Source organism: Jaculus jaculus, chromosome 17 (genome assembly GCF_020740685.1).
Source record: "Jaculus jaculus isolate mJacJac1 chromosome 17, mJacJac1.mat.Y.cur, whole genome shotgun sequence".
Lineage (NCBI taxonomy): Eukaryota > Metazoa > Chordata > Mammalia > Rodentia > Dipodidae > Jaculus > Jaculus jaculus.
Genome location: NC_059118.1, coordinates 56,201,383 through 56,229,062, shown reverse-complemented (window position 1 = coordinate 56,229,062; position 27,680 = coordinate 56,201,383). Strand labels below are relative to the sequence as shown.

Genomic DNA, 27,680 nt, shown 5'->3' with positions numbered 1-27,680 from the left:
CGGCGTCCCCGCGGCGGCGGCGCTCCGGCCATGGCGCTCGGCCTGCGGCTGCTGCTCCTCGGCTGCGGTGCGTCCCCGGCGCGGTGCCCGCTCCCCCGCCGCGGTGGCCGGGGCCGGGGCCCGCTCACGCCGCTCTCCCCTCTTCTCTTGCAGCCTGCAGCCTGGCGCCCGCCTCCCGCGAGGTGAAGGTGGCTTGCTCCGAGACGGCCGACCTGCCGTGCACCGCCCCCTGGGACCCCAGCCTCTCCTACGCCGTCTCTTGGGCCAAGGTAAGCCGCGGCTGGGGGTTTGCTCCGGAGCCCGGCGACCCCCTTCCTCGGGGGGCTGGAGTCGGGAGTGGGGGCGCCTCCTGAGACCGAGCTTGCATTCTGACCCGCCTCTGCCATCCGCATCCAGCTCCGAGGCCCATTAGGTGATTCCCCCAAAGATCTCCTCCAGGTGGCTTGGCATCGGGGATCCCAGTGGGACGTTCTCAAAGGGATTAGGTATCTGCCCTGGGCCACCTGTGGGTGTGGCCAGTAGGCCTTGAAAATAAACCACAAGGGCCTAGATTGGGTTGGTCGCTGCTGAGGATGGAGTTGCAGAGGCATTTGAAAGGTTTCCTTTCTGCTGGAACAGTCTTTTTTTTTTTACATCCGAGATTGCAATTCCTGTGGGGTTTTAAAGCCTATTCAGGGTCCTTTGTACCCCCTTTTAAAATGTCCTTACTGCTACAGCCACCTCCATTTTAAGGCAAGTGAATGAAGTTGCAGGTGGCTTTCTCTGGAACTTGCTGCCTTACCATGCAGGAAATCTATACATTGTCTTCCATGTATTAAGGGAAGGCCTTCTTTGGCCCATCATAACAGATGCTGTCAACACCTGTGTGTGTGTATGTCTGGCTACTTAGCCTGGCAAAGCAAGATTGGAACGTGTGTGTGTGTGTGTGTGTGTGTCTCCCCGTCCTCCGTCACTGGTTTGCCATGGGCCGAGGGAGTATATCTCCGGGGTAGAATTCTTGCCTGACATGCACAAGATCTTCCATCTCCAGCACTAAAAAACAAGACACATTAGTGAAGTGAATGGTTAGATCCCAAGGGCAGTAATTGGCCTAGTGATCTCTGTCCAGACCCACTGTTTGCCTTGCTAACTGCAGAGCGCACGCAGGGATGCTACCTGGTCTGCCCAGTGAGGCACCGTGGATTGCTGGGCCCCTGTGCTCTGTGGGCCGGGTAGGGCAGTGAGCATCGCTCATGCTTCTAGTCTCCACTTTCCCCACGTGGGCGCAGAGAACACAATTCCAACATTGTTTGCATATTCAAAACGACACTTTAAAATATTGCAAAAACAACATTTGAGAGTCCACCATATGCCAGACTCTGGGAATAAATATTTTCATATATCATTTAATCCTCCTCTTTCAATTTGGACAGAATAGGTCAGAATTACTACTGTTCCTACCTTGCAGGTGAGGAGACAGCCCAGGGGAGTGAATTAAGTGGGCTTTGAACCAGGTTGCCAGATTCCAAATCTGGAGTTGTTGGAAGACTATCTCGGTATCTTTATTTTCTCCCTTAATTACTTGGAGTAAAGAAAAATCAAAGTGTCCCTGGGCTAGCCAGGCGTGGACTTAGTTATCTCCAGAAAGGAGCAAAACAAGAAACCATGATTTCTCTCAGACATAATTAAAAAAAAAAAAAAGAAGAAGAAGGCATCATTAATATCCCCAAGGGAGTAATTAAAAAGTACTCATGAAATAAGTGGGTGAAATTTCAGACTATAAAGTTCAAACAGTTGTCAAGTTAAATCTTCTTGTGCAGGGTCGTTTGGAATGGTTCAGTAAATCATGGCAATTAACCTTTGGCTTCGCTTTGGATGTCAGCTGATGATGTAACTCTATAACGTATGAGCTTGTTTATTGGTGACTGTTCTTGCAGGGTCTGCCCTGAAGGTTTCTTAAAACAGTCTTTAAAAAAAAAGACGGCAGTCTATTCTCATTCATATTCTCTGTCTGTCTGCTTTTCTCCCTCTTCGTCCATGGGATTGGTGGTTAGAAGAGAGGCTGCCAACCCACCAATCAAGCATATTGAAAGAGATATATGTTATTTCTTCCAGGACTTGACAAGTCTCTGCATATTCTGTAGACATTGGTTATTTTCCAGCTCAGTAATTATACTTTTACAATGATGGTGCTTGTATACCAAAAACGGTAAGCTTCTGGAAATAAGGCCCATGGTAAAACACTGAAAGTACTTCATTTTACACATTAAACATCTTGTCTGTCCCCACTATTTTCTGAGCTTTAAGGTGGGTGATTTAACTCTGAAACCGAGGCCAGCCTAGCTCTCCCCACCTCTCCTCCTTGTCGCCACCCTGACTTTGCTTTTATTTATTTCTGCATGTGCACGTGCGTGGTTTATGCACATGGGCGCACGTATTCATGTGCATGTGTGTGTGGAGGCCAGAGGTTGACTTTGAGTGTCTTCCTCTATCACAGGCTATCTCATTTTTATTTTATTTTATTATTACAGATACTGTTTATTGGAACAGTGAGGGACTTCAGCTTTCCACCAGGGGATGAAGGCTGAAGCCCTGAGTCAGGCTGGGGTTCAAACTAATAAGGAGGGTCTTAAGGCAAACGTACTGAATTAGTGGCAAGTTCCTACCTTATTTATTTGAGACAAGGTCTCTGAATATGGAACACGCCGATTCTGCTAGGCTAAACTAGCTAGTAGCATTCCTGTCTCTGCCTCCCAGCACTGAGGTTATGTGTACACGCCGCCTCACCTGCTTATGGCTGGTGCTGGGAACCCACACTGAGATCGTTATCCATGCACAACAAGCACTTAACCACAGTACCCCCCCCCCATCCTGGCTTGGTGAAAACCTGTGTGTGCACAGGAGAGGGATGTATGCCAGGCAGATGCCGCAGAGCCCCTGGGAGTGGGTTTTCAGTCTGTCACATTGAATCACATCCTTACAGGCTTCCTGCGTTATCACAGTGGTGGCTGTAATGACACACCACTTAAAATTCCACTTAGCACTGGCTCCGCAGAGCATCCTGCCACTGCCCAATGACTTGTGCCTGACCAGTGACCCGTGTAAGCCATACTTTTAAGAGATCGTTTTCCTTTGACCAAAAACTCCAAGCAGATGGCGCCCAGTTAGTGTTTGTACAAACATTGATGGGCTGGGCAGGAACAGTGTCTGTTTTAGCTTCTGGGTCAAAAAGCAGTGAGAGGAGGCTAGAAGGGTCTGGAATAGACAAGCCCAGGAGATCAAAGGCAAAGCCAAAGCTACGAGAGCATCACCCCAGCTCGTGTGAGGCCAGCTCTTTCTTCTGTGGCCAGTGTCCTCCTAACTAGAGTCCACCAAGGGTTCCACTTGCCTTCTTTCCTTCCTTGTGCCTTTAAAAGCATGATGGGTGCTAGAGAGGAAATAGAAACAATTATCATATGCTATCTTTTGGGAATGTAGTTCAATTTAGCCTTTTAATTTAAATTTTGCCCGTGTGTGCGTGCGTGTGTAATCCAGAGTATAACCTCCAGTGTTACTCTTAGGAACACCTTCCATCTCCTTTGAGAGGGTCTGTGAACGGCCCAGAGCTCACCAGCTAGGCTAGACTGGCTGTCATTGAGCCCCTGATCTTGCTGCCTTTGCTTCCCCAGCACTGGGGTTACAGGCGTGCATCACCATGCCTGATGTTTTATGTAGGTACCAAGGATTGAACTCAGGTCCCCATGTTTGTAGGGCCAACACTTTACTGGCCAAGCCATCTCCCCAGCTCTGATTTAGCTTAAAATTTTTTTGTTTATTTTTCTTTATTTATTTGAGAGAGACAGACAGAGAAAGAGGCAGAGAGGGAGAGAGAAGGAGACAGAGAATGGGCGCACCAGGGCCTCCAGCCATTGCAAACCAACTCCAGAGGCATGCACCACCTTGTGCATCTGGCTTACGTGGGTTACTAGGGAATCAAGACTCGAACCGGAGTTCTTAGGCTTCATAGGCAAGTGCTTAACCACTAAGCCATCTCTCCAACCCTAGTTTAGCTTTTAAAGCCACACTAGATGGTGGTTTAGTGGGGGAGATGTCTTGAGAACATGTGCAGAAAGACTTTGGCCATTCACTCTTGTTGCTGACGGTGATGTTTGCTTACGCTGTGGTATTGGAGGGACAGTGTGGTGTCTGCGGTCAGGGTCCTTCTCTAGTAAGAACAAGTGGTCACCAGGCAGATGCAGTGCCATCCTGTAGAATGCCGGAAGCTCTGCCAAGCTGCTCAGAGGCAAAGAGGATACACCTAGGGTCAGCCCTGGAGATGGTGAGGGGCGAGGACAGCCAGGTGTCACAAGACACGCTCTAGTGAGATGATTTCCAAAGGACGGGGGAAAGGGGAAGTGAGACAGTGATTGCAGAGCAGAGGTCAGACTTGAACTTAGCGTCAGAAAAGCCCAGCTGGGGCAAGATCATGGGCAGTCCTGAGACGTGTTCTGTTTCTGACATTCATGTCAAGGGACCTGTGGGACAGCAGGGTGATGGCTTGTGTGAGGCTGCAGACCCCCCAAGGGTGGCCACAACACCTGCGTCTCTTGCCCTGGACTGCTCGGGAAGCTCTCTCCCCTGTATGTTGATAAATCCTATTGAGTGGAGTTACGTTCTCCATCGCTAGCAGGCCAGGGGCTCAGAAGAGCCAAAGCCCGTGCACCCCAATGGCTCCATGCAGGAGCTGACAGGTGCCACTCATTGTTTTTCTCTGACTCTAGAATGATGTCTGCCGACACTGGATTTAATAATATTTTTAGGAGAAAAAGGAAACATTTCCACATTAGCTTTAGAAGAACCGAAAACTTCATGTAAAAGCCATATGCATATTAGAACCAAAGGCACATCCTACTGGGCCCATTGGCACGTGCCCTCCTTGGCTTGCTGGAACGAGCTCACACTGTGAAAAGTGTAAAATTGGTTTTCAGATAGCTTTCATATCCATACTTGCATTATTTAGCAAAGTCCCAAATGTGTGCCAAGTCCTAGGCCTGGCACTGGCCAGTCCCAAATCAACTCAGAAAATTTGCCAGATGGCTGTCCTAAGTACACTCAGTGGGAGGGGCTGGGGAGATCGCTCAGTCAGTAAAGTGCTTGTCATGCGGGCACGCGGACCCGAGTTTGGGTATCAAGCATCCACGTGGATGCGGGGTACGCTCAGCAGCCTGCTTGGTATCCCAGTGCTTGGGCTTTGGCCATCTATGGGTTCAAGTGAGAGAAGCTGTCTCAATAAATAAAGTGGAGAGGGATTATGGAAGATAACCCATGTCAACTTCTGGCCTAAACACTACCCCCCCCCCACGGATGGGGACCCACAAAGCCTTGGGGGTGATGAGTAGAATAGCTAGTAATGGAAATGATACCGCAGGACACAGAGATAATGACAGAAAGTAGGGTTCAGACAGATTGCAAAGGACCTTGAATGCCAAACTCTAATGAGTTGCGACTTACATTTTGGCAGTAATTTTTGAAGAATTTGCTGAAAACTGAAAAATTTTCAGCAAAGAAAATGATGTCATGCAGACCTAAGAAAAGTACATTTCTCAAAGTAGTGGAAAAAGTGGAACTCACTGCAGGAGATAAGTCTCTGGGAAGCCTTCCTTCTTTCATGGCATTGACATTCCCACCAGGTGAGCTCAATGGAAGCTCGAATATGTCCTGCCTCCTTAGTCTCTGTCTTTCTTTCTCTCTCTCTCTTTCTTTTGAAGGTAGGGTCTCACTCTAGTTCAGGCTGACCTAGAATTCACTCTGTAGCCTCAGGGTGGCCTTGAACTCACTGCGATCCTCCTGCCTGTGCTTCCCAAATTCTGGGATCAGAGATGTGTGCCACCATACCCAGCTAGCTTTTATTGATTACTGGTCTGATCCATGTTGTTCCACAGCAGAATGGGCAAGGAAGGATGAGGATGCCTCAGAGTGAGAAGAAGTCTCAGCCAGCTGAGAATAGTGGATTGCTGAGGTGTTTACGTGTGTTTAGGTCAGAGGTCAACGCTGGGTGTCTTCCTTAATCTCTTTCCACCTTGTTGTTTTTAGACAGGATACCTCACTGAACCTAGAGATTGCCCATTTGGCTAGAGAAGCCACCCAGCGGTCCCTAGGGATCTTCCTGTCTCTGTCTCCCCAGTGCTGGGGTGACGGGCATGCACCACTGTACCTGACTTTTACATGGGCGTACCGCACAGCAAGCATGTGACTGACTGAGCCATTTTCCCAGACCCTCACTGAAGTTTTGACAATGGTTGAACAGAATATTGGTTAAAAATCTTTCAGCTTGAAAGGCAGTAAGATGAAGGCAGCAAGACTTAAACAGAGAAGCAGACAGAGACCTCATGTGTTTTCACAGAAACAAGGGGAACCAGGATCGCATAAGGACCGCATTTTCTGTTACGGTCTTGCTTATGTCACTGCATGAAAAGGAGGAAGCTTGCAAGGGTTTTCAGTGACGGAGGAGAAGGTATTATGTAGGACAGGACTAAAATTGGATGCATTACCTAGAAAAGGGGTTTCTTTAAAGCTGTTTCCACGGTTCCTTTCTGGCTTCTTCTGCAGTGATCTCAAATTTTCTACCAGCATTCCTGAGTAGAACGCTGCAGAGAGCGGAGCCAGAAATCCTTTCTCAAGAGTCTTTAGGTCCTTAAGCATGCCTTTGTATTTCTGTTTTGTTTTGTTTTGCACTGAGATACGCAGGGCGACAGTGTGTGTGCCAGGTAGAGCTAGTCCTAACTCTGAAGCCTGAGGCTTATTAATATCACTTGACCTTTTACTGGGGCACCACCTAGTCTATTGCATATTCCTCTCCTAGTTCTCCAGAGAGGGGAAATTCCAGAAGAGCTGGCAACTGGCTAGGATTATGGGGGAAACCTTTGGGGGAGGAAGGATGCTAGTCACCATCAACTGACTGTAACCCCCTTGGACCAGGCTTTGTAGGTCAGCTGTGGAGAGCACAGTTCTGAATTCAGTCAGGCCTAAAATGTCATTCTGTGAGAAATGAAAGAGCATGGGTCCAGGGGGAAACACACGGCTGGTTCCAAGGCTGCAGCCATGTGGACAGAGTCCCTGTGTGTCACACTCACATGGCAGAACAGCAAGCAAATACTGTGAGACTTAGAGGTTCATAACTGTCCCCTGGGCTTGGTGACATCTCATCTCTCAACACTTTCTGTCCTTAATGTTGGCTTTACTGTAACTACCTGTCAGGGAGAGAGAGAAGCTGATAGCTGCAGACTTGCACATCTTCCCAGAAACAGTGAGAAAGAAAGGATTATGATTCTTCTGCTAGATTAGTGAATGTCTGGTTGTTCACAGGGGCCTTGGTCGGGTCATGTGCCCATCAGAGCCAGTCTCAGTCATGGGATGTCAGACCTGAGTTAAGTGGGCTTTCTGTAGATCCACGGGCTTGGTAGAGGACGTGAACTGAAAGCTCATGATGGTGGCCCTTTCAGGACCAGCAGACCCCACAAGATGCCAGCAGAAGCACAGTTGGCATGGAGAATGAATGGTGCAGCCCTGCCCCCAAGTCCTAGCCCCTAAGGGCTTGTCCACATTTCCATGATGGTACTTTAGAGAATAAATTCCGAATGATATGGGCATTTAGGAGACAATGTGGGCAAGAAAATAATTTCTTCTTAGACAGTTAGGTTGAGGCTTGTTGGACAACCTGGCCAGAAAGGATCCAGGGCATATCTACTGTACGAAATAACAGAATATGGATTGGGAAGAAATCAACCAAAATAACATTTTCTATTACCAGCACTTCCAACTATATAGCACCTGGAATGTGCTTTCGCATTTGATTTTTATAATAAACCCTTTCCAGACAAGGAAATGAAACTCAAAGATAATGTGATTTTCTGAAGATGACCCAGTCAGCTAGCGCAGAGGCTGGGAATGAACTTCAAGGTTGTTTTTCTGGCTTGTGTATGTATGTGTGGTGTGAATGTATGTGTATGTTGGCATATACAGTTTCTGTGTGTGTGTGTGTGTGTGTGTGTGTGTGTGTGTCCATATGTGTGTGCACACATCCTTGTGGAAACCTGAGGTTGATGTTAGGTGTCTTCTTCAGTTGTTTTCCATCTGACTTTTTGAAACAGGTTCTCTCACTGCATGTAGAGCTCACCAATTCCACTACGGTTAGCCGGAGGCCTCGGGAATCTTCCTTGCTTCTGCCTCCCCAGCACTAGCATAATAGGCATGCTCCATCGTGCCCACCATTTTCTATGGGTACTGGGGATCTTAACCAACTCAGGTCCTTCTGCTTGTACGGCAAACACTACCCACTGAACTCTCTCCCCAGCCCTGACTTTTAAGCTTTTTGATTTCAAAGCCAGTGTTCTCTTTACTTTCTCATTGTTTCTCAAATTTACTCCTTTATTCAGAAAATCCATTCTTAGCACTTTCCGCATGGGAAGAGCTGTGTAGCATGCCGAATGAAACCATGGTTATATCGCAGAAAAGAAAGGGTAGTAACATTGCCAGGGCTTTTCACGTGATCATGCCATGCTCAGGGTCTCACCACATCCGGGTAAATATCTTCACACCCACTCTGGGATCCAGCCCCCCCCCCCCCGCCAGGGGGGATACGGGAAAGTGAACAAACTGGGAGAGTGGTTCAGAGAAGCAGGATCTACAGGAGAGAGGGAGGGAGGGAGGAGGGGAGGGAGGGAGGGCTGGGGATGGCTCTAGCTCTGTCCCACTCCAAAGCCTGTGCTCTTAATTAGGCTGCCTCTGCGATGCTCATAACTCTTGTTAACAGCGGTAAATCCCACTCTGTCTGTTAAACCCAGTAAATTTCAAAGTGGAAAATCATTTTTCTAATAAAACTACACTTAGGAAAAAAACGACGTTAATGCTCATACATTTTACCCTCATTATGACATCAACCTTCGAGCCAAACTATTTTGCACATTATGAAGAGTCGTTTTTATGATGAATGGGGATTATATTGGCACTTTAATTGAGTTAGAAACCAAGGTACCTGAATGTTAGTGCACAGAAATGCCATTAAAAAAAAAGCTGTCCCAATGTGCTTGGAATATATCAGATTAATTTAATGACAACTTTAGATACCTAGTCTCTAGTTTTAAATATATTTTATCAAATTGTTCAATGAAATGTTTACATATCTCTGAACATGCCCACATTTTTTCCTCTCAAAAGAAAACCCTTTTTTTAAAAAAAAAAATGTGTGTATCTGTACATATGTATGTGTGCCTGTATCATGGCGCATGTGTGTGGAGGTCTTGATGTCACGTTCTGCAAGTTAACCAGCCTTGAGGTGCTTGCCTGTTACCCTTGATTATTTGGTTTTTGCTGCTTCGCTTTGTGGAGTGAGTTTCTGGATTCTCCTGGCTCTGCCTTACATTGCTGTAGGTCTTTGTGACCTCAGATCTCAGAGGCATGCATTGCTGTGCTCCCAACTTTTCTTGGGTGCAAGGGAGTTGAACCTGGGCTGGCAGGCTTGTAATGCAAGTACTTTTAATTATACTTCATCAGTTTTAGCAGATCTAATGTCTAAGGTCAGACTTGTGGCGAAAGCTTTTTGCTTTCCCGACATGCGGAGTCCTCTAAGAGACTCTGTATGCTGTGTCCTTTTGTTTATGGTTTTTTTTTTTTTTTTTTTTTTTTTTTTTGGTACATGTGTGCTGTGTTATTGAACCTAGAACTCACATACGCTGGGTAAGCCGTCTGCTTCTGAACTGTCTTCCTTTTTATTTTGAGACAGGGTATCAGAGCTGTCCTTGAACCTGTAATCTTCCTGCTTCAGCCTCTTGAATAGCTAGAATTACAGGCCTGTACTGTCATGCCTGGCTGGTTGGCATACATTTAGATGAAATTATTTAATTTTTTAAAAGTCCTTGTCACAGTAGCTTTTGGTTGAAAGGTTGGTTCAGTTCCAACCATATTTTCTTATGTTGTTCTAGTTCAAATTTGTCCATCGTTAAAAAATAATCCATTCAATTCACGTACTCTTTCTTGATGTGACTTTCAGCAAATTAGAAAGACAGTTTATTTTAATTTAGGTCTTGTGGTTTTCTTAAAGTCAAATCCTTATTTCAGAGTAAGAATACGGTATTTAAGTTATTGAGTCAAATTGGAGGGCTTGAGACAAGTCAAAGTCCCTAGGCATTCTGAAAATGACATATCCCATGTTTTGCTTTCTTTTTTTTCCCCCTCCCAATTCACTAAAAAGAGTTGTCAGCATAAAAGTTAATCCACGAAGTGTGGATATATAAAACACTATTAGGATGAGTGTTTTGAGGAATTAATTTGCCCAAATTGTGTTGTGCTTTAGCGTTCTATACCACAATATTAGCGTCGTGAAGTGTGCATCCAATAGCTCCCATCATTACGCTTGCCTGTGAATGAGGCTGAGGGCCCCTTTTGTTATAAATTACTATTTCCTAAAATGCTTTTGCAGAGAAGCAGCGAAACACTTTCAGATTTGGAATGAGTGACGAGCTGCCCTTGCCAGTAGTTGATCTCGAGCCAGCTTGTAGGAAGGAGCTCACAGAACGAGCGAAGTCCAGGGCGGACCATTTGCTGCTCTGAATCCTCCCTTCTGCCCTTGGAGCTGCCCCTGCCACGGCTGGCTCACTTCACCTGGTGGTGACTGTGTGCCTGGCCGCATACCCATTCAGGATCAGTCGAAGTTTTAAACGAAACAGTTGAACGTGAGCAATTTTACCCTTGTTTTGAACATGCACCGTTAATATAAGAACTGCTGCCAGGTGTGGTGGGGCACGCCTTCAATCCCAGCACTTGGAAGGCAGAGGTAGGAGGATTGCTGTAAGTTCGAGGCCTCCCTAAGACCGCACAGTGAATTCCAGGGCAGTCTGGGCTAGGGGAGACCCTACCTTGAAAAAAAAAAATATATATATGTATACATACTACTAATCTGGGGCTGGAGAGATGGCTCAGCGCTTGTGTGCAAAGCCTAACAACCTGGGTTTGATTCCACAGTAACCCCATAAAGCCAGATGCACAAGGTGGCACATGCATCTGGAGTTCATTTGCAGAGGCTGGAGGCCCTGGTGCGTCCATTTTCTCTGTCTCTTTTCTCTCTGTATCTTTCTTCCTCCATGCAAATAAATAAGTAAACAAAATATCTTTTTAAAAAAGAACTGCTGCTCTTTTGCAATGGCAGGCAAGTCTCCCATGGCTCAGGTGTATATGCATGAGAAAAAAGTATATACATACATAAATATATGTACATACATATATATATATACATATTAGAAATTATATTTTGAAATGGCAAAAGGAAGGGGAACAGACATTATAAATACCTAGAACTTGAAACTAGAGGGTGGGCTGTTGAAGATTCCAGATACACTATACAACTTTACAGAAGGTCTTCTATGTTTCACTGTGGTCCTCCCTTGTCCATGATTTCACCACCCATGTTTGTGACCTGTGGTTAACCACAGTCTGAAAATATTAAGTAAAAAAAAAAAAAAGCTCCAGAAATAAGCAGTCCGTCAGTTTTAAATCGCTTACTGTTCTGACCTGCATGATAACACCTCACATTTTGTCCCACCTGAGATGAGAGCCATCTCCCTATTCTGCATATCCTTGCTATTTGTTGGTTACTAAGTAGCCATCGTGGTATCAGAGAACCTGTGCTTTACTGAGCAATGGCCTCAAAGCCCAAGAGTAGTAATGCTGGTGATTCAGATAGGACAGAGAAGCTTTGAGTGCTTCCTGATATGGAAAGGTGACAATAAGAAAAGAGAAAAAAAAAGAACAGAAAACCCCCACATGCTGAGGTCCCTAAGGTGTATGGTAAGAATGAATCTTTTACCCTGGCATCGTGGAGAAAGGAAGATGCCCGCGGGCATATCCCTAACTGTAAATCGTAGACTTGGCATGTGGCAAGGACTGAGGCGAGATGGAGTGTTCATTACCCTTGCGGGTGAGAGATACGGGCGGAACCGACGTGCCCTGCTTACAAATTAAACTTGGTCACGAGTATGCGTAGATGGATTAAAAGCCATGTCTGGATGGAGTTCAGATCTATTCATGCTTTCAGATATCCCCCGGGGGTCTCGGAGTAGACTCCCCATGGGCAAGAGGGGAACTTCTTAGTTATGAGGCAGTGCACAGTTCACTTGTTTAGCGAGAGGCCTTGGCGTGTGTAGTCCTCAGTGACCCTCTGCAGATAGGAAGGTGACCCTGTGACCTTGCTTCTTGTGAGTCCCACAGCTGCGCTGCGTCAACGTCAGAATTTCGCAGAGGTTGCTCAGGCATTCTTTGCCCCTCATTTCCCCTCATCCCTTCCTTCCTTGCGGCTTAGGTTCAGTTCCCCAGCCACTCACATAAGCCAGCTGCAGAGAGTGGCACATATATCTGGAGTTCAGTTGCAGTAGGGAGAGGCACTGATATGCCCATTCCTCTCCCCTCCCCTCCCCTTCGCTCCTTCCTCCTTTCTCTTCCTTCCTTCCTCCTCCTTCTCCTCCTTCTTCCAATCTCTCTCTCCCCCTCTCCCTTTCCTTCTGTCTGTGTCTCAAATAAATAAATCAACATATTTTACAAAAACAACCAGAGGCTGGAAATTGACCATCAAATGCACCTTATATATATATTTTTTATTTATTTATGAGAGAGAATATAGCATGCCAGGGCCTTTTGCCTCTGCAGTTGGCCTCCAGATGCGTGTGCCACTTTGTGTGTCTGGCTTTACTTAGATACTAGAACCCCAACCAGCAGGCTTTGCAAGCAAGTGCCTTTAACTGCTGAGCCATCTCCCCAGCCCCCAAAGCACTTATTATTCGGTTAGCTTTCTAGCTTTAAGATGACTTCTCCTTTGCAAATAGGTAGAAGGCTCCTGCCAGCTAGCACTGACCTCCTGGGCCAACTTGCTTCTTATTTCCCAGCCTCTAGTTCCATAATGGGATTGTCTTTATGAAAATAGGCACCATTGTTCAAATGTCCACCAGCCTCAGTGAGCTCTTCAGGTTTTGATCTTAACTTTTCCCATGGGCTTTTCTGAGGGGTTTCTGGATGGGGGATGAACTCCCAAGGAGAAAAACCAAAGGCAGCTTATGTGAAGATGCTTGTTGCAGTCATATTTGCATCTGGAAATTAAGTTAGAAGTGAGTTGGGCATGGGGTATTCATGGGATTGAGCAGAGACTGGGCTGAGCTAGATGGGGGTCCAGTAAGAGGGGAAGCTCTGTCCAGTCAGAGGAGGTAGGAAGGTGGGAGCCTAAAGGAGCTGCACTGTGTGGATTTCTTTAGCTTAGAAAGTAGAAAGCTGGGCTGGAGAGATGGCTTAGCGGTTAAGCGCTTGTCTGTGAAGCCTAAGGACCCCAGTTTGAGGCTCGGTTCCCCAGGTCCCACGTTAGCCAGATGCACAAGGGGGCGCACGCGTCTGGAGTTCGTTTGCAGAGGCTGGGAGCCCTGGCGCGCCCATTCTCTCTCTCTCCCTCTAACTGTCTTTCGCTCTTAAATAAATAAAGAAAGAAAGAAAGAAAGAAAGAAAGAAAGAAAGAAAGAAAGAAAGAAAGAAAGAAAGTAGAAAGCTGCTTCCAGCCTGACGTGCTCTGGAATCAGTTGGATGCTTTATGTCTCCTGGAAGATTCCTCAACTGCCTCCTTTTATTGTTTTTTCCCCTCCCTCCCTCCCTTTTCTTCTTTTGCTTGTCTGTATGTGTGGTGTGCACATACTTGTCTATGTGTGTTCACATGTGCATGTATGTGCGTTACCCATGTAGAGGCCAGGGGTTGGTGTCGAGTTTCTTCCTCAGTCGTTCTCACCTTGTTTCTTTCTTTATTTTCATGGTGTGACAGGGTCTCTCACTGAATGTGGAACTCACCAATTAGGCTAGACCAGCTAGCCAGGGAGGGCCAGGGTCCTGTTTGTGCCACCCAGCCGCTGCCGTGTGCCTCCATGCCTGATTTTACATGGGGGCAGGGGAGCCATCCTCATGTTTGCAGTGGCAAGTGCTCTGCGCACTGAGTCATGTCCCTAGCTCTTACGCTTTACTTTTTAATCTTTTCCTATTTTTATGATTTATTGTGTGTGCGCGTGCGCGTGCATGTGCATGATGGGTGTGGGGGGCTGTGCATGTGGAGGTCAGAGGGCAGCTTCGGGGGCTTCCCCTCGCCTCCGCCTTCTTGCCGTTACCTTCTTGTCTTTCTTGCCATTACCGCTCCCAGCCTCAGCTTCTCCTGGCTCCGCCTCCCATTGCTGTATGTGCATTGGGACTTCAGACCCCGGGGCGCTTTGTGTCTGGCTTTATGTGGATGCTGAGTAGGATCCAACTCCGGTCACTGGGCCTGCAAGCGTCCCCCTCTAAACACCGAGCCATGCCCCAAGCTTGTAGTGCGTGATTTTTGAACACCCAAAGGCCCCAATCTTTTGGCTTCCTCCTGAAAAAATTTTTTTGATTATTTAGTAAGGAACCTTTAAACACGAGAAGGACTGTCTAGAAATTGGATTTATGTTCGTAGACTTAGCAGAAGAACCATTCGCCTTCGCGTGGTGCTAGGAGTGAGCACAGATCTGCCAGCAGATGTCGCTGTAGCCCACCCCATAGGAGTGCCGGGGCGCTGAGAGCTGTAGTGTCTGGCCTCCTAAGTTAAACAGGGCTCTCTCTCTCTGTATTATCACATAGGCGCACATTTTCTTTCATAGGGTGACTTCATCCCTTGCTTATCTGTTTCTCTGCCAGAGTTTCCTCTGAATGTCAGAGCAGAGCAACATAGAGTGTCCCTTCACTCACTCATAGGACATTCTCCATTGGATGGTGCCCTTTCAGAGATCTGCTGACCTGGTCCTTTTCCTTAACGCAGATCTTGGCTGTTACAATGCTCGGGACACAAAAGGGATGCCACCTGACCCAGGCCTTCCTGCCAGTCCCAGCCAAGCAGCTAAGGACAGTGTCATAGCTGCTGGGCTATGATGCCCTTTCTGACAGGCCACCGTGAGCCCTGAAGGCCATGAATGGTTTGCCTTACTGCTTGGGGAAACAGTTAGTGAACTCAAATGAGATATATGTCCAGGAGAGAGACTAGATGGTGAATGTGGTGTATGCCACGTCTTGGAATAAGAGCTGCTGAAAACTTCTTGTCTGAATCCCAACAACCATTGAGGAAGAAAAAAAATCAATTAGATTGCTTGATTCACCTGAGAATCTACCTGGGTAAGGTTGGCCTGTCCAGGGTGTGGGCTCTTCCATGCGTGCTTTAACATGACTGCCCAGTAAGCCTTCACGTGGCATTTTCCTCAGCTGTCTTCCTGCCTTAGTAGAGAGATAAAGCATGGTACATTTCCTTAACCTTGGCCATGACAAGGAAAACCAGTCCTTGAAGAACAAGGTGGTTGTTTACAGGAAATATCGCACATCTGTTACCTCTGGTTTCAAAGGGTTTTCTGACAATTATCTTAACCAATTTAGGAACTTTTCCAAGTACAAGGTTGGCCTCCCAAATTAAGAACCAGTCAGCGAGTGAGCTGGCTTCGGAAGAAAACAAGAGAACATTTAGTGGAGAACTGACAGGAACAAAATCCAACTCGGAGGGATACTCAAAGCTTCATTAACGGAACTAGCTGCAGGCTGCAGGCTGTGGGTGGGGTCCTGGTGCTCCAGTGTGGTCTGATCTTGCTCCAAAGCAAATATAGGCTTGAACGGTTTTTATAGATTTTCTTCTCCCCCAGAGTTCACACATATAAAACAAAACAAAAGCATCACGTCTTCCTTAAGAAACATGCATTTTGGACACTTCTGTGAAAACAAGTTGTGGAATCTTGGTTCCCATTAGTGAGAAGGACATGCTGTGGTTGCTTCTTGGCAGCTCTCAGAGGGCGGTGATGAGAGACTGGAGTCCCCCCAGGAAGGCTGGCACCACAGCGGACCACACGCCCAGCACGGGGGGCAAAATAGCTCCGCCGAGGCCCCCAGGAAGAGACCCTATTCCCTGAAGATCCTGAACACCACCAGCTGCAACTCGGGGACGTACAGGTGTGCTCTGCAGGAGCTTGGAGGCCAGAGGAACCTCAGTGGCACGGTGATTTTGAAGGTGACAGGTGAGGTGACCTGTTGGGCTTGTTTTCTTACCGAGTGAGTGGTGTGCTTCACACACACACATCCCTACCTTATATTCATCCCAATCTCTAGTCCTTTGCTCTAGTTTCCTGCCCTCATAACACAGTTCAGCTGCCTTGCAACGTATGGATGGGATTAATGCCCGTATCCCCACGAAGAGCAAGAGCGTCTGTCTTGTTCTCTGCTTGTCCAGCACACAGTAGGCCCTCAATGAATATTATTCACATGACTGACAAATGAGAACAGCCTTGCAGGAGGGAGTCTGCAGGCAGCAGAGAGGAAATGACCAGGGGAGAGCCGATCACCTCTCCTTTTCCTCGCCCTGCGACATAAAAGGTCAGACTGGAGTCACTTTCATCTAGTGCATCTGTTAACTCTGCCACTTATTAGCGTGTGGCCTTGAGCATGCCACTGATCTGCTCAATTCTCTTATATTTAAAATGGGTATAATAACATCTTCCAAACACAGGCTTGCTGCAAGGGTTAAAGAAGGTATTGCATTGAGATGCTAAGTACAGTTTTGGGGGCAGACTGAATGATCAATCAGTGTGGAGGACCCCAGGACAGTGGCTCCAAGGTTTTTCATGAGTTACAAACCTTGGGGATCTAGCCTGAGACAACTGAAAGCAACTTTGAATTCACTCTCACAGCCATAACCTCCACTGGAGGAATCACCGCTATCATCTGCCTGATGCCGCCTGGCCTGTAAGGAGGTCCCATTAGCAGCTTCACCATAGTGCAAGCCAGACGTCGGGTATTGTCCTTGGATAGGCCGAGACCATCGTCTTTCCATGGGTGTTCCTGGTGGAGCCTCCCTTCTCCTCTTGGGCTGTAGCCACAGACTTCAATGTCTGGACAGAGCTGTGCCCTCCAGCCTGTGCTTACTGTCCTTTTTTATTATTTATTTGAGAGAGAAAAGGAGAGAGAGAGAGAGAGAGAGAGAGAGAGAGAGAGAGAGAGAGAGAGAGAGGGAGGGTGGGGGAGAGAGAGAGGGAGAGAAAGGGCACACCAGGGCCTCCAGCCACTGCAAAGGAACTCCAGATGCATGTGCCCCTTTGTGAATCTGGTTAACGTGGGTCCTGAAGAATCGAACCTGGGTCCTTTGGCTTTGCAGGCTAACGCCTTAACCACTAAGCCATCCATCTAGCCCTGCTTACTGGCCTTCTATAAGAACTCCAGTTGGGGGGAGTTGGAGCTTAGCTAGTAAAGCTTGTCTAGCATGCAAGAGGCCCTCTCTGCCCAATCCCTGGCATTGCATAAACCTGGGCATGCTGGCTCACACTTGTAATCCTAGCACTTGGTATGTGGAGGCAGAAGAATTACAAGTTCAAGGACATTCGTAGCTCCATACCAAGTTGGAGGCCAGCATGAGCTAGATGAGACCTCACTTCAAAAAAAAATAATTTTAAAAAGTCTGATTTCTTGGGTAATGGTGGGCTCCTTTGCCTTGTTTCATGGCCTGAGTCCTCTTGGCGAGGCTACCACCTAGCAGTCCACAAAGCCACACGATGGATGAACCGTCATGAATGTTTAATACGGTGGTTCACCTGATATGAGGGGAAGAGCCAGGAAGGAGCCAGCGTCTGCTGCGAAGACAGGAAGGAGCAGGAGGAGGCTGAGCCTGGCCCTGCTGCCTGCCTGTCCTTAGCCTCTTTGGGCTCGGCTCTGCGTCTGTAAAGTAGGTATGCTCAGACTTGCCCTGGATGCTTGGGAGATGCCACGTGGACCACACAGTGCCACAGTGAGCGCTCGCTGCTGCTGTGATGAGCCTTCCTTGAGAGGACAGCCGTGAGGCTGGGCATGGGGCTTGGTAAGACCAGAGGAAGGAGCAGAGCAGGATAGAAAAGGCCAATTAAAATGTCTTCATAGGGCTGGAGAGAGGGCTTAGCGGTTAAGCGCTTGCCTGTAAACCCTAAGGACCCCGGTTCAAGGCTCAATTCCCCAGGATCCACGTTAGCCAGATGCACAGGGGGCGCACACAGCTAGAGTTCCTTTGCAGTGGCTGGAGGCCCTGGCGTGCCCATTCTCTCTCTCTCTGCCTCTTTCTCTCTCTCTCACTTTCAAATAAATAAATAAAAATAAACAAAAAAATTAAAATGTCTTTGTATATTACTTTTTTGTTGTGTTTTCAAGGATGTCCTAAGGAGCCTAAAGAAACAACTTTTAGGAAGTACAGAGCTGAGATCGTTTTGCTCTTCTCTCTGGTCATTTTCTACCTAACGCTCATCATTTTCACTTGCGTAAGTATCTGCTGAACACATCTGTTACTGTGAACCGGTCACCTGGGGGCTGCCAATGCACATGCATCCTGGAGCTGGTGTGCGTCGCTGAACACTGGAGAGAGAGGTTATTCTCTGAATGCTGGGCTCCTGAGAGCCCCATCCAGGCAGTGGCCAGGAAACTCCCTAGGAGTCCTGGTGGAGGGAGCTTGAGGTAGGCCCGAGGACCCCACTGAGGACCCCAGGCCTTGTCGTAACAGCCACAGTGTCATCCCAGGACAGAGGTTTTACTCTTCCAGGACTGGGTTAGTCCTATTTGTCTGCTCTGTTTTCTCTTTGTAGTTCCCCACTTATATTTTAGTAGGTGACCCCAAGAAGTCAGAGCAGAGGAGCACGGCGACTGTCCCTGCGGTGGAAGTAGCCGGAGGCACTTGGGCATTCTAGATATTCTCTTGTGCTCTTGGTCCCGGGCTCCAGCTTGACACTTCTGTAGGCTGTTCACCTGGAAGGGTCACCGTGACCCTTACCTGCTGGGAAGTAACCTATCCCATGTGCCTCAGGGCCACCAGAAAGGCTAGTGACACAGGGTCCAGGACGGACCCCTTCAGGCACTATTCCAGGGCTGGGTTTTGTCATCCACTGTGCCCCTATGTCCAGTCACCTGGTTCTCTGGCTGTGCACACCTGTCCCTGATTTCTGTTGTAGATACCAGCCAACAAACATTGCATGTCACCCAATACAGTTATTACATGTCAATCAAAAAATGTAAATCTGCCAGGTGTGATCGTGCATGCCTTTAATCCCAACACTCAGGAGGCCAAGGCAGGAGGGGGTGCCATGAGTTCAAGGCCACCCTGAGACTACATAGTGAATTTCAGGTCAGCCTGGGCTAGAGTGAGACCCTATCTCAAAAAACTAAAAAAAAAAAAAAAAAAAAAAAAAAAAAAGGAAATCAATTTATTCAAAAACAAACATTTCAGCAAGATGAATACTGAGTCTTCCATAATCAAAGATGAGATCATGATTTTATACTGAGCCATTGACTAATGCACTAAGATTTTTCTGGATGCTATCAGTTTCTGAAAGAATGATCTATGTGAATTAATATGAAAAGAATTCTTAAAGTGATTTTTCTTTTTGGTGGGTATCATGGATCAAATATAGGGTCTAGTATACGTGGTATACTAGGCATGTGCTATAAATAAAGTAAGGGCTTTATTAAAAAAAATAGAGCTGGAGAGATGTCTTAGTGGTTAAGGTGATTGTCTGTGACGCCCAAGGACCCGTGTTCTACTCTCCAGATCCCACGTTAGCTAGATGCAAAAGTGAGACAAGCATACATGCCCACTAGGTGGCACAAGCATCTGGATTTTGATTATAGTGGCTGAGGCCCTGGTGTGCCAATTCTCTATCTCTCCCCTCCATCTCTTGCTGTCTCTAAATAAATTAAATTAAATTAAATTAAAAAACCTAAAAAGTATATACACACAAACCAAACAAGACTTCTGTTAGTAACTAGTGTATACAAAGCACTAGATGCTGCACGGGATAGAAAACATTGTAAAAACATGTTCCTGTCCTCACAGGGCTTATTGCTGGGGTTATTTGCTCCCACGAGGGTAACTAGAATTATCAGGCAGCACATTTTATTTTTTTAGTTTTTTTTCTTATACACTTTAAAATTTTTATTTGAGAGCGACAGAGGGAAAGGCAGAGAGAGAGAGAGAAAGAGGGCGAGAGGGAGAGAATGGGCACGTCAGGGCCGCCAGCCGCTGAAAGTGAACTCCAGATGCGTGAGCCCCCTTGTGCATCTAGCTAACGTGGGTCCCGGGGAATTGAGCCTCGAACCAGGGTCCTTAGGCTTCACAGGCAAGCGCTTAACCTCTAAGCCATCTTCAGCCCAGATGGCACATTTTAAAATGGCTGTCATCAGTTTCATGTTGGCAGGTGCCTGCGTCCATAGGCACTGACTTCCCCATGTTCTGCAACAGCAGAAGCTGGAAACCATGGAAGTCTGCAGTCAGAGGATATCCTGACCAAAGCTCTGAGACATATGGAAAATAGTCTGAGGGTCTTGTAGAGTCAGTGAGGTACTGCGTATAACAAAGACTCCCAGAATAAGATGTCCACTGAGCTCTTAGGGAATGCCACTTACATGGTGACAATTATAACACCTTCCCACGTACTCACTTTTCAAATTGCCTTTTGTTTTGATCTTTTTTCAGAAGTTTGCACGACTGCAGAGTATTTTTCCAGATTTTTCTAAACCTGGCATGGAGCAAGCTTTTCTTCCAGTCACCTCCCCAAGCAAGCATCTGGGCCCAGCGACTCTTCCCAAGACAGAAGTGGTCTGAGGAGAGACTCTTGATTTTTCTCAATTCAAGGGCACATTGGCGTCCCTGAATGTTGCCTGGATAAGACAAGAATGAGCTGCACCCTGAGATGGCATCCTTCCCGGGAAGTCCTTCACCTGGCAGTGGGTCCCAGCCCGCTGTCTGCCAGCAGGGTCTTAAACACCATTACATCACACAAAGCATGGGGCCATCTCCGCTCTCCATGGCTACTATCTTAGCGTTTTACGCAGCTATCTGGTCAACCTCTTGGGCACTTTTTCAGTCATATAAAAGCTATGGTGAGATGCAGGTGGAATAAGGTCATGGGAAATTTGAGTGCCCAGAGCTGGCCCTGTGACAGACTCCTGAGGACAGCTGCCCTCTTCCACATCTGGAAACCATCTCTTTGAATTTGCCGTGTTTTGTTGCACTGGCCCAGATGTCTCACATCTGGGAGAAATTGACAGGCCAAGCTGTAAGCCAGTGGGAAATATTCAGCAAATAATTTCCCAGTGTGAAGGCCCTGCCATTACTGAAGAGTGTTATGTGTGCATAGAAATAAGAGGTCAGTGAACTATTCCCCAACAGGGCCTTTTCATCTGGGAACGTCACCTATAAAGAAGCAATAAAGAAGAACGCCACATTTATTTTTATATGTACTTACTGGCTGAAGAAGGGTTTTCGTGTTTTCTGAAGAAGCATGTTTCTTCTCTTAAAACTCTGTCCAGTTAGATGGCATTGCTGGCTGACAAGCACGCTGAGTGGATTTGGAGAGAGCAGAACGCAGAGCAAGGCTAACAGGCCCCAGCACCGTGCAGCGCTCTGTTGGAAACGCCGAGCCAACCTTGTTACCTGGAACCCAGCCCCACTTGTCTCGGTCTTGCCGGATGATCTTGGACAGGTTCCTGGTGGTTTTTACTTTCTTACTTGTGAACCTGAAAGCTGTTGCGTGGATTCATTAACATACTGTATGTGAGAATGCTTGAAGAAGCTGAAAGCACTGTACAAGTTCAAATCCCCAAGGAGTCATCATTGCTTTTGCTTTTATGTGGGGCTGGGGAGGCCTTGCATGTCTCCCCTGTCCCATCCTTCCAAATAAAGAAGGCTACAGAGAGGACATTCCCACAGTTTCGATGGGAACTCCAGGGAAGTGCGTAGAGCAAGTCTGCCCTTGAAGCACCAGCTGAAAGTTCTCACGGGTGTGCATGCAGGGGAGCCCCCTGGACCATGGCAGAAGGGAGTTGGCAAATGTTAAACTGACATGGCAGTTTTGGGGTTCCCTAATAATCATGACCCCTTTCCCACTTGCTTTCCAAAGAGACTTTTCCCCTTTAATAATGTGAGCATCACTTACACTAATGCGAGTGATCCGATCGCGGAAGGGAAGGGATCCTGAGCTGACTCAGTGTTTCGGCATCTTTGTCATTACTTTCATGTTATTAAAGGTATGCACGTGAATAGGGGCTTTTTCTCTTTTGCATTTAAAATGATTCCTAAAACTTTGGGATGAGTGTTTGAATGCTGGTGAACACGTTAGAGAAACAAAAACCCAAGATATAATCATAGAAACGAAGGATTGCCTGAGTCTTGTCCTTCCCCTGGGAGGTCAGGGCACATGGCAGACAGAGCTCTGCCAGATCTGTCCTGGGGCTGTGCCACCACTAGCTAGTTCATGGCCAACGTGCCCATCTGTTTGACCACAGTGGGAGGGATAGCCAGAGCGAGTTCTCCTACTTCCGAAAGGTGTGTCAAGTCAGGTCTTTTTTTTTTTTAACCTGGAATACATGAGGTTTTACTCAAGATTCTCAACTAAGTCCTTAACTCCTAACTATTAAGTGCAAGGTATTATCCTGGTCATGAAAGCATTATAGTGAGACTGGGGAGATGGGTCAGTGGCTAAAGGCACAAGCTCCACAACCCTGCTGACTTGAGTTTGATCCCCAGCACCCACGTAAGCCAAATGAGAAGTGGTGCGGAGTTTACATGTCTAATGTGCCAATGGCAATGGACAGCAGAGTCGGGATTCCTGAGGCTAGAAAAACAGACTTGTGCTTGCTGAGCTGGAGAGATGGCTTAGCGGTTGAGGCACTTGCCTGCAAAGCCAAAGGACCCAGGTTCAATTCCCCATGACTAATGTAAGCCAGATGCACAAGGTGGTGCATGCGTCCTGAGTTCATTTGCTGTAGCAGAAGGAGGCTCTAGCACACCCATATTCTGTCTCTCAAAAATAAAAAAATAAAGTACACAAAGAATTATAAAAAATGACGTGTTTGCAGTGGCAAAACCAAGGTGAAAGGAACTGGGTGTGGTGGTGCACACTTTCAATCCCAGCACTCAGGAGGCAGAAGCAGGAGGATCCCGTGAGTTTAAGGCCAACCTGGGATACAGAGTGAGTCCCAGGTCAGCCTGGGCTAGAGTGAGACCTTGCTTTGAAACAACAACTTACAAAGAAAAAGAGGTTGAAAGGAGAGGTCCCCAAGGATTGTCCTCTGACCTGCACATGCCCACCATGCGCCTTTGCACACCCGGACATGCACACAAAGTTAAAGGGTGACAAGCCTCAGAAGCAAGTGGGTCTTTATGAAGATGAGTGCCCACAAAACGGCTGCAAAAGGCACAAGTCTCCTTTCAACGCACCAACTCCATTCTCAGATTTTTAAATATATTTTATCTATTTACTTGAGAAAGAGGAAGAGAGAGAGACACTGCAAATGGACTCCAGATGTCTGCGCCCCCTTGTGCATCTGGCTAACGTGGGTCCTGGGGAATCGAACTGGGATCCTTTGGCTTTGCAGGCAAATGTCTTAACTGCTAAGCCATCTCTCCAGCCCTCAAATGTTTTATCAAAGATGCCTGGGGGAACCATTTGGCAGGACAGTGAGGAACTGAGAGTCCATTCATCTGAAGTTGTGTAACTCAGTCAGGGGTCTTAAGTAAGAATAGCATCTTGCTTGGTAGCAGTATTAGGATTAAATGAGTTAACGTATGGAAGGCCTAGAGTCCAGCAGAGTTCCACTGATGGGAGAAAGGGGAGTCGAGAAGATGTCAGCTCCCACACATCTTTGACAACCTGGTTTTGTTAACAGAAATAAATTGACTTGAGTGGTTCACGTTGCCCCCAGGGATTAAGACCCCGCGAGCTAAGCACTCAGTGGCTATTAGGGCTGCAGCGCAGTAGCCAGAGAGGAGAGCTGCTCTTGTCCGTCTGCAAAGATGGAAGTAGAAATGTGGTCAAGATCAAGGAGCAGGCCAGTTCAATGTCTCACACCTAGGGTCTAGGTATGAGAAAAGGTGTGAGTTGAGTGTGTATGGAAGAATGGGAGAGAGAGAAAAGGGGAGAGAGGAGAGAAGGAAGGAGGAGGAAGAGAGACAAAAATGGGGGGGAGGGAAGGTGATATAAAAAGGGGTAGGTGAGAAGAGGGAGGAAGGGGAGGATGGAGGGAGGGAGGAAAAGCGAAAAGGGGTAGAAAGGTAACAAGGAGGGAGGGTGAGGCTGGAAGGGGAGAGAGGGTAAGAGGACAGAGGGAGAAAGGGGGAAAGAGGAGAGGGACAGAGAGAAAGAAGGGAGAAGATTAGAGGGGGCAGAAGAGGCACAAGGGAGAGGAGGGGGAGGGCGGGAGGGAGAAGGGGGGAAAGGAGAGAGAACAGGGTGCCCCCGTGCCTCCACTGGTCTTTGCGATGGTTGTGGCCCATATTATTTCCTGTCTCTACTGCCAGCAAGAGCTTTGTTCCCAGGCCTTCCTTTGTCTGTGGAATTAAATTCACAATTGTGACATTTTTGCCTTGGGATGCCCACAACACAAATGCAGTCATGAATATCAGCCCGATGCTGTTCCGAAAGACAGCCTGTGGTTTCTTGTGTTCATCATAATGCTCTGCAGTCTTCCTCCTGGAAGAGCCTGCGCCGCACTCCTGGAATCCAGCAGAGCCTGCTAGCTCATGGCCCGTGACACACAGACAGAAAAGGGTGGCCATGTGTGACCCCACAGCACAGCGAGGCCCCATCTCACAAGAGCTCTGAACTCTTCCCTTACAGACAGCTTTGCTTGGTTGCACGGAACAGACCGGGCAATTGTTTTAGACTTTATATTTCCTTTCTAAACATTGGACACAGCGCCAGGACAGGAGCTACGCACTGAACTCCCCAGCAATTGTCCTCTGGAGTCTGGTGACTGATTATTTGCAGAGCCACTTTTCATGTAATCAGATGGTAAAATATGCCCCAGCAGCTCTTTGTCAGAGCCCATTGTTGGTGCTTATTGTCCCCTCTAGATGAGAAGTGCCTGTTTTCCAATTTTCACCTTTAAATTACATAAGAAATTAAAATTTTACCATCTGCCTTTCTGTATGCTCTCTCTTGGTGGGCAAAATGAAACATAAGTACATTGGTTAAGCATTTACTCTGGACAAAAAATACTATTGTTGGGCTGGGGAGATGGCTCAGCAGTTAAAAGTGCTTGCTTGCAAAACCTGATGACCTGAGTTCGATTCCCTAGTACCCATGTTAAGCCGGATGCACAAAGTGACATCTGGAGTTCATTTGCAGTGGCTAGAGGCTCTGGTATACCCATTCTTCTCTCTCTCTCTCCCCTTGCAAATAAATAAAAAGTACATTTTTTTAAAATACTGTTGCTGACACTAATATTTTTAGAAAAGCCACATCCAGTCCTTTCAAAGAGCTTACATTCAACAGAAGGAGAAATGAACTCAGTGCTCTGCACAGTGACTTGTTTCACTGATATCATGGAAGTTTAAGAACAGTAACAGGAATACACAAAAAAGGAATGTCTAAACAAACAGACAAAAAAAAAAAGGACTATTGTGGTGGCACACACTTTTAGTCCCAGCACTTGGGAGGCTGAGGTAGCAAGATCTCTGTAAATTTGAGGCTGGTTTGAGACTAATTCCAAGTCATCCTGGGCTACAGTGAAAACAACCCCTCTCTCCCCCAAAAAAGAGTGTGCAAGTTTTGCGAACACTTTAGAAGGTGCATTGGTTACTCTCCTCATTGCTGGGATGGAATATCAGATTACCTTGCTTGAGGGCAGAAGGATTTATATGGGCTCATGGTTTAGGCAGGGGGTACAGCCCATCACAGCATGGGCGGCATGTCGGCAGGTGTGTGGGGCTGCTTGTTCACATCTTGGAGGAAGGGAGGCAGCAGGAGAAATGCTGGTGCTCACTGGCTTTTGACATCTTCTTCCTTTATTCAGCTTGAGACACCAGCTCACAGGATGGTATTGCCCACATCCAGGGTGAGTTTTCCCTCCTCAGTTAAATTCTCCAGAAATGCCCTCAAAGACAAGTCCAGAGGTCTGTCTCAGTCACACTGACAATGAAGATGAACCATCACAGAAGGTTTTGCATAGTGAACCCCATTTGAACTTGAACTTTCAAGTCAGGTAGGATTTTGAGTGAATATGATGGGAAAGGATAGCAGGACTAGAGAGGAAGCAGGTCATTTTGCGTGTGTGGTGTGCCTGTGGGGGTGTGATGAGTTTGTGCATGTGTGGGCGCACAGGCGTGTGCACATGTATGCATGTGAGTTCGGAGCACAGAAGTCTTAGTTGACTGCTGTGCATTGCAATCGTGGAGACAGAGCCTCTTGCTGAGCCCAGAGTGCATCAACTCAGCTAGATTAGCGAGCAGTGAGCTCCAGGGACTCTCTTATCTCCAGATCCCAAGCTCTGAGATTACGAAAAATGCCACTAGACCCAACATTTAAAAATATAGCTGGGCGTGGTGGCGCATGCCTTTAATCCAGGCACTTGGGAGGCAGAGGTAGGAGGATTGCCCTGAGTTCGAGGCCACCCTGAGACTCCATAGTGAATTCCAGGTCAGCCTGGGCTAGAGTGAGACACTGCCTTGGAAAACCAAAAGAAAAAGAAAAAGAAAAAAGAGTAAAAAGTCGGCTTGAGTTAGTGGAGGCACCTCCAGGCCAGGTGGAGTGTGGAGGAAGGTAAGGTAAGAGGCGATGCAGTGTTCTAGACAGCTGGCACATACAGCTGGGTGCCATACTGATGGATCCAAGTTGGATTAATGACCAGGAAGACCAGGTGAAAGATTAAACAAAATGGCTGGAGGAGATGTGAGATACCAAGGACATATAGGGGACGGGGAACCTGGGGAAGTACAGCCACTATGGAAGGAAGGAGGGAAGAGATTGCATCCATAGGTTGAAACCATCTTTTCAGTTTTCAGTCTTGATTTATCTTATGAGCCTAGGTGCTCTACATACATTTGTGTTATTCTATTTTTGCTCGTTTTTATTTATTTGTCTGCACTCAGAGAGAGCTAGAGAGAAGAAAAGCAGAATGAATAGTCATAGCAGAGCCTTCAGCCACTGCAAAAGAACTTTGTGCATCTGGCTTTACATGGGAAATCCAACCTGGGTCGTTAGGCTTTGCAGACAAGTGCCTTAACCACTGAGCCATCTTGCCAGCCTTTTTAAAGCCCGCTTTGCTTTTTTTTTTTTTAAAAAATACAATGGAAAGAAAGAGACTTTCTCTTCACCTCTACACAGCAGGCAGAACCTAATCATGTCAGGCCCCGGGAAAAGTCCTCGTGTTTCCCAGCTGTTACTCTACGTAATGACCCTGTCACTGCTGTGATCAGACACCTCGTGTTCCAAGCAGATTCTAGTCTCCTTTAAACCTACCTCAACTTCCCTGAATACTCCCACAGTGCCTTCTTACCTAACTTGGTCCTGATTTGGTCGGTGACCGTTTGACTTACAAAACATGACATGTGCCGTCTGAGCTCTTTGGGTTTATTTTGTGTGTGTTTCCAACCACATAACTGACACTGTATTCTTTCCCTGATCTGAGTCTTTAGATTTTTGCCCAACTGATTATGTGTTATGACATAACTCCTTAGCGGTTTTGATAAACAGCAGACCCCACTAGCAGCAAATGCTGATAAACCAAAGTTGGGCTGTGTGTGGGCAGTGGGAAGGGGAGGGGCTGCAAATGAATACGTCCTAGGGGAAGGCAAGTAGTCCCAGGGAGCACTCACTGCTGGCTGCTCTAGTGCTTGATAAATTGCGCCCCCCCCCCCCAAAGTCCTT

At 47.2% G+C, this 27,680-nt stretch overlaps 1 protein-coding gene across 1 annotated transcript; it reads left to right on the top strand.

The window, feature by feature from the left end:
• The first annotated feature begins 29 nt into the window (after window positions 1–29).
• On the top strand, window positions 30–22,072 carry Cd83 (CD83 molecule). Its single transcript, XM_045136612.1, has 5 exons — window positions 30–67; window positions 154–269; window positions 15,812–16,043; window positions 18,196–18,302; window positions 20,507–22,072. Exons 1-5 carry the CDS (start codon window positions 31–33, stop codon window positions 20,633–20,635), a joined length of 621 nt encoding a protein of 206 aa, XP_044992547.1. The 5' UTR covers window position 30; the 3' UTR covers window positions 20,636–22,072.
• Window positions 22,073–27,680: the final 5,608 nt, after the last annotated feature.